The 11,001-nt window shown below is 52.4% G+C and overlaps 1 protein-coding gene across 1 annotated transcript; it reads right to left on the reverse strand.

Moving 5' to 3' along the window:
* Positions 1-1,701: 1,701 nt before the first annotated feature.
* On the reverse strand, positions 1,702-2,631 carry LOC118655090 (olfactory receptor 10AG1-like). The gene has a single exon (XM_036306527.1). It carries the CDS (start codon positions 2,629-2,631, stop codon positions 1,702-1,704), a length of 930 nt encoding a protein of 309 aa, XP_036162420.1.
* Between the last annotated feature and the right edge of the window lie 8,370 nt (positions 2,632-11,001).

Raw genomic sequence — 11,001 nt, forward strand, 5'->3', positions numbered from 1 at the left:
AAAGATAGATGGAGGCTCACTGAGAGATCAGATGTGGAGGAGTGATCACAAATTGCTAAAGAATGTTCTCTTCTTTCTGGACTTTTATCTGGGCCTATGGCAACCCAGCTTCCTTTGCAGGTCCATGTGACCATGTGACTAAGCTCTAGCCAATGAGATATCAGTACAGCTTCCCAGTCACATGTCAGAAGTACACTGCTGGCCCTCTGCTTGCTCTGTCCCCCTCCCTGTAGCTGGACTGTGAAGGAAATACCAATGATCCATCTCCCACCAGGTGCATAAGGCCACTGGAGAGGATGGCAGGGCAAGGAGAAGGAAGAACCTGGTCTCAGGATTGCCTTTGACCATCGTGTGTATATGAAAGAGAAATACACCTTCTGTTATTTGGTGTCTGTTAAAGTAGGTGAACTCCAAACCCAACTCATACGGTGCTACTATGCAAATGCTACAGAAAGACAAGCTTAGTCTTCTTTTTAAAAAATATTTTTATTGATTTCAGAGAGGAAGGGAGAGGGAGAGAGAGATAGAAACATCAATGATGAGAGAGAATCATTGAACGGCTGCCTCCTGCACGCCCCCTACTGAGGACCCAGCCTGCAACCCGGGCATGTGCCCTTGAGCAGAATCTAACCCAGGACCCTTCAGTCCACAGGCTGATGCTCTATTCACTGTGCCAAACCAGCCAGGGCCGAGATTAGTCTTTTTTTATTTTAGGTTTCAGACCTACAATTTAATAACTCAACACCTGTGTACAACACAGTGTGCTCACCACCAAAAGTCTGGTTTCCATCTGTCATCATGTATTTGACCCCCTTTACCCACTTCACCCTCCCTCTACCCTTTCCTTCTGGTAGCCACCAATCCATTTTGATTAGTTTGTGTTTGTTAGGCTTGTTTCTTTGTTTTATATTCCACAATATGAATGAAATCATAAAAGGACATATAGTCTTGACATCCCCCCCAAAGGAAGGAGCCACATGAGGACTGCAAACCATATCTCCCTGAGTCCAACGTGGCCTATTTTTCTCCTGGAATAGTTGCCTCTCCTTCTGGTGGAGTCCTTGGCTGGCGTTTAATCAGATCTCAGATGGAAAATAGGCACCCCCCCCAAACATCAGAACCACGTTGAGTAGGCCAGCGTGCTCCTCTTGTGGCCCATGGAAACAGGTGAACTGAGAAGAGACTGTCCTATTGGGCTCACACTGCAGGATGTGGGGTCATTGAGGGGGGCTCTTGCATGCAATGACCTCCCACGATTTAAGTTATTCGCTCTCTCTCCTTCTGTATTCCTCTGTGTCCACCTAGTATCATTTGCCTCGATGAAATGCGCACTGTACATGTCTCTTTTTTATCTGGACGCCCACTAGGGCTCCCCGCATGGCTCATTGTCATTCAGCGTTTTAAAAATATTTTTTTATTGATTTCAGAGAGGAAGGGAGAGGCAGAGAGAGAGAGAAACATCAATGGTGAGAGAGAATCATTGATTGGCTGCCTCCTGCATACCCCCTATGGGGGATGGAGCCTGCAACCAGGGCATGTGCCCTGACCGGGAATCCAACCATGACCTCCTGGTTCATAGGTTGATGCTCAACCACAGAGCCACACCAGCCAGGCTGTCATTCAACTTTGTTGCCAACCTTTCGGGGTACAGTTGTGCTCCTGGCCTATGAGGATGGATCTCTGGGGGTCCTTCCCCCCGTCCTAGGACGGCACCTGCAGATAGAGCTTCCGCAGGGCCCCCATCATGTCCTTGTTCCTCAGGCTGTAGATGAGCGGGTTCAGGGTGGGTGTGAGGATGGAGTAGAAGACAGCGGCCAGGCGCCCCTGCAGCGGGGAGGAGCGGGCGCTGGGCTGCATGTAGGCAGAGCTGCCGGCGCCGTAGAACAGCAGCACGGTGGCCAGGTGGGAGGAGCACGTGGAGAAGGCCTTCCGGCGACCGCCCACGGAGCGGATCCGCACCACGGTGGCCAAGATGCGCACGTAGGACAGCACGGTGAGCGCAAAGCAGCTCATGATGACGCAGCCGCTGACCGCGAACCCGGTGGCCTCGTGGGCATCCGCGTGGGCACAGGCAAGGCGCATGACCGGGGGGATGTCGCAGAAGAAGTGGTCAATGATGCGGGGGCCGCAGAAGGGCAGGGAGAAGGTATTGGCCGTGTGGAAGGTGGAGAAGAGCAGCCCGCTGCCCCAGGCCACCGCCACCAGGGAGACGCAGATTCGGGGGCGCATGGCCACGCCGTACAGCAGGGGCCTGTAAATGGCCAGACACCGGTCGTAAGCCATGGAGGTGATGAGGAAACACTCTGTGGATCCAAGGCTGACAAACGCAAAGAGCTGGGATGCACAGGCAAGGAGGGAAATCTCCCCCGAGCCCAGCAGGGTGGCCACCAGGGCCCGGGGCAGGGTGGTGGACATAGAACAGATGTCCACCAGGGAGAGGTGCTTGAGGAAAAAGTACATGGGCGTGTGCAGGCGGGGGTCGAGCGTCACGGCAGCCACGATGGAGATGTTCCCCAGAAGGGCAGCCAGGTAGACGAGAAGGAAGAAGGCCGTGCTGAGCAGCTGTAACTCAGGGGAAGCCGAGAAGCCCTGGAGGAGGAAGATGGATACCACCCCCGTGAGGTTGGCCATGTTCTGTCTTTGGAAACGCTGGGGAATTGCAGAGCAGCGATCCAGGAGCGGAATTGCAGAGGGCGAACTTGGAGCAGAATTGCGGAGGGCGATCCAGGAGTGGAATTGCAGAGGGCGAACTTGGAGCAGAATTGCAGAGGGTGATCCAGGAGGAGAATCGCAGAGGGTGATCCAGGAGCGGAATTGCAGAGGGCGAACTTGGAGCAGAATTGCAGAGGGCGATCCAGGAGTGGAATTGCAGAGGGCGAACTTGGAGCAGAATTGCAGAGGGTGATTCAGGAGAAGAATCGCAGAGGGCGATCCAGGAGCGGAATTGCAGCGGGCGAACTTGGAGCGGAATTGCAGAGGGCGATCCAGGAGTGGAATTGCAGAGGGCGAACTTGGAGCAGAATTGCAGAGGGTGATCCAGGAGGAGAATCGCAGAGGGCGATCCAGGAGCGGAATTGCAGAGGGCGAACTTGGAGCGGAATTGCAGAGGGCGATCCAGGAGTGGAATTGCAGAGGGCGAACTTGGAGCAGAATTGCAGAGGGCGCGCCAGGAGGAGAATCACAGAGGGCATGCCAGGAGCAGTGCAGTAGCTAAGACCTAGGAGGAAGTGGGTAAGAAGCTGGGTGAGCGCAGGCTGGAAAGGAGGCTCAAGCATTTGCTCATTAAACCCACGTGCACTACGTGTCTTCCCTAGAAGTCTCAAAGTCAGATCCCTAGAGAGGCCGGGCAGGGACACAAATTGGTGGATCCAGGCCCTGGCTGGGTGGCTCACTTGGTTAGAGCATCCTCCAGTGTACTGAAGGGTCGCAGGTTTGATTCCTGGTCAGGGCACATACCCATGTTTCGGGTTCCATCCCTAGTAGGAGCACATTCAGGGGCAACTGATGGATGCTTCTCTCTCACACACAAATGTTTCTCTCCCTCTCTTTCCCCCTTCCTCTCTCTCTCTGGAATCAGTGAAAAATATATCCTGTGGTGAGGATTAAAAAAAAAAAAAAAAAGGCCCTAACCAGTTTGGCTCAGTGGATAGAGCATTGGCCTGTGGACTTAAGGGTCCCAGGTTCCATTCCAGTCAAGGGCATGTACTTGGTTGCGGGCACAACCCCAGTAGGGAGTGTGCAGGAGGCAGCTGATCGATGTTTCTCTCTCATTGGTGTTTCTAACTCTCTATCCCTGTCCCTTCCTCTCTGTAAAAAATCAATAAAATATATTGAAAAAAATTAGTGGGTCCGGCTGAGTGTAAGATAATAGGGAATGGTGGGGACTGTGGAGTAAGGGATGGTTTTGTCCAAAGGAGGCTGCTGCTCTAAGCTCTTGCCAGCTGTTGCTGCTGGACCAAGAACTGCCAGACTCAGAATTCCAGGTTGCTGTTGTTTTTTTAGACGTGAAAATTCCTGATATTTATATATTGGCAGTTAATTCAAATTTAAAGCACTGTGTTCACAGCAGCATAATTTATAATAGCCAAGATCTGGAAAGAGCCCAAGTGCCCATCAGCAGATGAGCGGATGGAAAGCTGTGGTACATTTACACAGTGACATGGCTATGAAAAGAAGGGACTCGCCCTGACCGGTGTGGCTCAGTGGATAGAGCACTGGCCTGCGGACTGAAGGGTCCCAGGTTTGATTCCAGTCAAGGGCATGTACCTTGGTTGCAGGCACATCCCTAGTGGGGGGCTTGCAGGAGGCAAGCGATCCATGATTCTCTCTCATCATTGATGTCTCTCTCTCTCTCTCTCCCTCTTCCTTCCTCTCTGAAATCAATTAAAAAAATATATATTTTTTAAAAAAAGCTTTTGGTCTTACCATGCATATCGCTACATAACTCCATAGCATCTTTTTTTGTTGTTGTTCTTAATCCTCATCCGAGGATATTTTTCCATAGATATTTAGAGAGAGTGGAAGGGAGAGGGAGAGACGAGAGGGGGGGGGGGAGATTGGTTGCTTCCTGCACACGCCCCCAACCAGGGCCAGGGGACCAGGGCCGAGGATGGGGCTTGCAAATGAGGTGCGTGCCCTTGACCGGAATCAAACCCAGGACCCTTCAGTCTGAAGGCCGAGGCTCTGTCCACTAAACCGAACCAGTGAGGGCTAGCTCCATAGCATTTTAATTGTGTATGCAACCTGAAGTCTGCCGGTAATTTATTCCCCCCACTAGACACGGAGCCCTACGTCCCCATCCCAGGGCAGAACCATTTCCTGCTCATCTCCACATTTCCCCGCATCTAGCATAGGAGGGGGTCCACAGAAGGAACACGGGATCTAAAAACGTTTCCTTCGCCCTAGCTGGTGTGGCTCAGTTGGTTGGAGCACCATCCCATACACCAAAAAGGTTTGGGGTTCGATTCCTGCTCAGGGCACTTGCCTAGGTTTGGGTGCGTGCAGGAGGCAACCAATCAATGTTTCTCTCTCTCTCTCTCTCTCTCTCTCTCTCTTTCTCCCTCTCTTCCCGCCTTCCTGTCTCTCCGAAATTATTTTAGAAAAAAAGTATTTAAAAATAGATTACAATCAGGTTCTTTGTAACGTGTGCCCCTTGTCTTTCTTTTCATTAGGGCCCCTGGGCTACTGGGATTGTGTCATAAGATGGGCATGAAAACATATTTTTAAACTCCCAGCCAGCGTGGCTCAGTGGATAGAGCGTCGGCCTGCAGATTGAAAGGTCCTGGGTTTGATTCCGGCCAAGGGCACATGCCCAGATTGTGGGCTCGATCCCCACTAGGGGGCGTGCAGGAGGCAGCTGGTCCATGATTCTCTCTCATCATTGATGTGTCTCTCTCTCCCTCCCTCTTCCTTGCTCTCTGAAATCAATAAAAATATATATATATTTTTAAAAAACTTCTTAATGGAAAACTACCTATTCCTTTCTTTTCCTTTTTCACCCTCCCTCAGTCACCTGCTGTTTTTACCTACCTTGCGGGCAGCTGGGCGCTGGCGGGGCTCCCCCCCACCCCCAGAGTCTGGGTAGTCTCCCTGAGATATAACCTCACTGGGGGGCGCAGAGCCATGTCACCCCTCACAGATGCCCACGTGCCAGGCTCTGAAACCCCTCGCATGGCAAAAGGAACTTTGCCAATGTGATGAACGCTTTGGACATGGGGAGTCAATTTTGCGTTCTGGGTTGAATTGCATCCTTCCCCCTCCCCCTTCCCCCAAAACTAAGGTTGCACATCTAACCCCCGAGACCTCAGAAGGGGACCTCCTTTGGGAACAGGGTCACTGGAGACGTTGTTAGGAACTTGGGGGGCCTCTGGAACCTGGAAAAGGCAAGGGAATGGATGTCCCCCGACCCCACCCCCACGGAAATCCTCCAGGAAGGGACACAGCCTGGCCGGCCCTCGCTCTCAGCCCCGTGAGACGCCGTTAGGGCCTGGGTTTCTGAACCTGTAGGACACCACGTGGGTGTTGCTTTTTTGGAGACTAGGGTGTGGGACTTGTCACCGGGGCCCTAACAGATGCCACAGCCTCCCTCTCCCTCCCCCTTTCCCACCCCGCAGTCCCCCAGCCCTCCTGCTGGTCTCACCGGACTCCGCTCCTGTGGCGCCTTCCAGCATCCAAGTAGCTGGTGCCCTTGGTCCCCTTCTCGGCCCCACCGGGTCCCGGGGGACAGACACTGTGACCGCGTTTCCCTCAGCATCACACCGGCCTGGGTGAGAGGGTTTCGGTGGGTACACGGGACCCCCCTCCCCAACTTTGCGGATATTACGCTCAGGGAGGAGGTGCAATGTGCACTGATGTCCCAGAAAGAGCCCATGAGCCAGCCCCCCGAGGCATGGGGCTCCGTGGTTGAGCATCGACCTATGAACCAGGAGGTCAGGGTTCCATTCCCGGTCAAGGGCACAGGCCAGGGTTGTGGGCTCGATCCCCAGTGGGGGGCATGCAGGAGGCAGCCGATCAGTGATTCTCTCTCATCATTGATGTTTCTCTCTCTCTCTCTCTCTCCCTCTCCCTTCCTCTCTGAAATCAACAAAAATATTTTTTTAAAAAAAACAAGAAGAGCCAATGAAAAGAAACATCTGCTAGCACCGGAGAGAATTCGTTGTTCCCACAGAACACAGCTCTCAGGAAATGCAATTCCTCACGCTTGCTTGGCCATCTCATCCTGCCTTCTCTAGACCTATTTTTTCATCTCCTGTGTTTTCCATAAGTTTACTTAAAAAGAGAAATATGGGCCCTGGCTGGTGTGGCTCAGTGGATAGAGCGTCAGCTTGCGGACTGAAGGGTCCCGGGTTCGATTCCGGTCAGGGGCACAGGCCCGGGTTGCAGGCTCGATCCCCAATGTGGGGCCTGCAGGAGGCAGCCGACCCGTGATTCTCCCTCTTCATTGATGTTTCTATCTCTCTCCCTCTCCCTTCCTCTCTGAAAGCAATAAAAACATATTAACAAAACAAAAAAACATTTTTTTTAACAAAAAGAGAACCACGCGTGTATGCATGGGTGGCTTGGAAAGGGGTGCTGTCCTGCGTGGGTGCGGTCGTCCATGGCCGTTGTTATTATTATTATTATTTTGTTGCTGCTTTCTCCCCTGCAAACCCTGGGGCTTGCAAAGGCGTTTCCACGTGAAGGTTCCACGGAGCCCTCAGGGGCCGCTGAGACATGGGGCGGCCTTGCCTGGCAGGGATCTGGCCCCTTTCCCTCTACGGGAGGCAGTCCCGAGTTTATTATTAAATTGTTATTGGATTATCAGCTTGGCTTTCCTGGGACGACAGGATCCTGCCATGAAAAAAATAAGTTTCAACTCTCCCCCCCGCCCCCTCCCCCTCGCCGGTACTCACAGCCAATAGGCAGGCAGTTTGTGTCATAGTTTACAGCACTGACTAGGAGAGAGCCTGCCTGGGTTCAAGCCCCAGCCCTGCCACTCGCCCGCCTGCTGTGTGACCTTAGGCGAGTTAGTTAACCTCTCTGTGCTTCGATTTCTTTTTTTTTAAGTTTTTAGAATTGAGTTTATCAGGGTGACATTGATTAATACAACTATATCGGTCTCAGGTGTATAAATCGATAATACGCCATCAGTATCTCATGTTGTGCGTTTACTACCCCAGGTCAAATCTCCTGCCATCACCATTTATGGCCCCTTTTCCCCTCTTCTGCCTCCTCCTACCACCCCCTTCCCCGCTGGTAATCACCAAGCTGTTGTCTGTGTCTGTGAGGTTTTGTGTGTTTTTTCCTTAATCCCTTCACCTTTTTCATCCAGCCCCCAAATTCAAACCCCACCCCCCCAACAGCTGTCAGTCTGTTCTCTGTCGATGAGTCTGTTTCTATTTTGTTTGTGCTTTAATTTCTTTTCTTTTTTAAATAATCACCTGAGGGTGATATTTTTCCATTGATTTTTAGAAGGAGTGGAAGAGAGAGGGAAAGACAGAGAGAAACATCGATGGGTTGCCTCCTGCACAAGCCCCAACCAGGGCCCACACCGGGGACCGGCCTGCAACCCGGGCATGTGCCCTTGACCGGAATCAAACCCGGGACCCTTAGGTCCGCAGGTCGACGCTCTCTCCACTGAGCCACACCGGCCAGGGCTAATTCCTTTATCGGTAACACACAAAAATAACAGTGACATCTCCCGCCGTGAAATGGGCACGGCGATTCAACGAAGCCCTCGGAACTGCGCCTAGTCCCTCAAACGCAGTGTGACTTTATTGTTTTCTCCCAGTGGCCGATTCTGTGCTTCTCAGAGCCTCCTGGGTGTAAAGGAAAACCCCAAATGAGGTGACGGAGAGAAACAGAGACCCTGGGTCTGAGCCATCAGCCTGGCTGCCATGAGGCACAGCAGTGTCGCTTGTGGGGCAGAACGAGAGTTTAGGCACTGGCTCCTCAGCCTGGCTGCCGTGAGGCACAGCAGTGTCGCTTGTGGGGCAGAACGAGAGTTTAGGCACTGGCTCCTCAGCCGAGCCCCAGTGTCCTCCACAGCATTCCCACCCTGCGGTCGCATAGCCTTGCTTACATACCTCTCCTCACGGGGAGCTCACTCACAGCAGCCCTTCTCCATCGAGGATGACGGTTTTCCCAGCGGGGACCGTGTGGCAAAGTCTGGAGACATTTTTTCCCCCCAAATTTTATGGCTGTGTTCTTTTCTTTTTGATTTATGTCATTGTTGACAGTGTTACAAATGTCCCCCATTTCCCCCTTTTTGTCCCCCTCCACCCAACCCCCGCCCCACCCCACCCCAGGCCTCTCCCCACTGCTGTTGTCTGTGTCCATGGGTTATGCATATATATGTTCTTTGGTTCATCTCTCCCTGCGCCTCCTCCCCCTCCCCTCCCCCTCCCCCACTGAGATCTGTCCGTCTGTTCCATGCACCCACACCTCTGGACCTGTTTTGTTTGTCTGGGTTTTTATTTCTGTTCTTTAGATTCCACTTATAAGTGAGACCTGTGATATTTGTCCTTCTCTGGCTGGCTTATTTCATTTGTAGCATAACTAGAGGCCTGACATGAAAATTCGTGCAAGAGTAGGCCTTCCTTCCCCCGGCTGCCGGCACCCGCTTCCCTCTGGCACCCGGGACCCGGCTGCTTCCTTCTGGCCCCAGCTTCATCAGGAAGGAGGTCCGGAATGACGTCCAGAAGACGTCCAGTCTAATTAGCATAGTACCCTTTTATTATTATATAGGGTGTCCCAAAATTCATGCAAGATTTGAATTTTGCGTGAGCATTAACAACAACAACAGAAAATAAAAGCCTAATTTTACTTGGTTTATTGAATCAGATTCTAATATCTGTTGCCCTTTGATTTCAATCCCTTCAATGGATAAGCATCACCAAGTACCAATGATGGCCCAGGAGCAGGGACAATGAAGACCAATGAAGACCACGGCTTTGCGTATGTGCCAGCAAAGCCGTGGAGGCCATTGACCCGATGTGCTATTCCATACATAACCCTATACTGTATACTTTATCAATCAATAAAAAATTTGCAGTTTTTAATTATGAACCTGTGTTTTCCATCAAAATTACTTCTTGCGTGAATTTTGGGACATGCTATAGCTATGGAGGCGTTTTTGGTTGTCATGATGGGGGGAGGATGCCCTGGCATCGAGTGGGCAGAGCTCGGAGATGGGGCTGAACACCCTGCAGTGCACAGGCAGCCCCCACAGCAAAGGGTCATCGGGCCCCCAAAGGCCAAAGCAATGAGGCTGCTGTGCCACCTTAGTCTTGAGTCCTCTGAGCCACGTCCATGGAGACAACCAGCATTTAAATGCCAGCCCTGGCCGGTGTTGCTCAGTAGATAGAGCATCGGCCTGCAGACCAGAGGGTCCCGGGTTCGATTCCGGTCAAGGGCACGTACCTGGGTTGCAGGCTCCTCCCTGTCCCAGGCCCTGGTCAGGGCACGTGCAGGAGGCAACCCATCGATGTGTTTCTCTCACATCGATATCTCTCTCTGTCTTTCCCTCTCTCTCTAAAAAATCAATGGAAGCCTTAACCGGTTTGGCTCAGTGGATAGAGTGCGGACTGAAGGGTCCTGGGTTCAATTCCGGTCAAGGGCATGTACCTTGGTTGCGGGCACATTCCCAGTGGGAGGTGTGCAGGAGGCAGCTGATCTCATCAATGTTTCTAACTCTCTATCCCTCTCCCTTCCTCTCTGTAAAAAAATCAATAAAATATATTTAAAAATAAATAAATAAAAATCAATGGGAAAATATCCTCAGGTAAGGATTACAAAACAGAACAAAACAAGAAAAAGCCCCCCAAAAACTAAATGTCACTTCCGGAGAGCTTGAGAGCTTCTCATGCCAGCCACCTACCCACCCCCCACCCCTCCACACACACACACACACCTCAAAGGCAGGCGCTATGCTATCGTCCCATTTCCCAGACAGGAAAACCGAGGGGCACAGCGGTCAAGCAGTCGTCCCTAGGTCACCCAGCTGGTAGTGGCTGTGTTGGGGTTCCCGCAGGTGGCAAAGGCTACCCCCAGTCACCCTGGGTGTGAGACGGGAGCCCCTGGACGTGTGAGCACCCCCACCTACCTGGCTGAGGGGCCCGCCACTCCCCGCGGCCGCTGGAGGAAGGCCAGGTCCTCTGAGGGGCAGAGCTGAGTGACAGAGGTCCGGGCTGGTATCCCTCACTCTGCGGTGAATCCCCACTTATAAGCTGCGGCAAGGAGGGCGTCGGGGATGGGCCGGCGTTGCCGACTCCGGGTGGCGTTGGCTGGGAGCCATCCATCTCTCATCTTTGGAATTCGTCCAAAGTCACCTCTGGGGGCTTTCTGTCCCACGGGGGCTCTAGGCTCTGAGAACAAGACTCTTTTTAAAAAATATATTTTTATTGATCTCAGAGGGAAAGGGAGAGAGAGGCAGAACCATCCATGACGAGAGGGAATCATGGATCAGCTGCCTCCTGCACGCCCCACACTGGGGATCGAGCCCACAACCCAGGCATGTGCCCT

Source organism: Myotis myotis, unplaced genomic scaffold, assembly GCF_014108235.1.
Source record: "Myotis myotis isolate mMyoMyo1 unplaced genomic scaffold, mMyoMyo1.p scaffold_m19_p_42, whole genome shotgun sequence".
NCBI classification, from domain to species: domain Eukaryota; kingdom Metazoa; phylum Chordata; class Mammalia; order Chiroptera; family Vespertilionidae; genus Myotis; species Myotis myotis.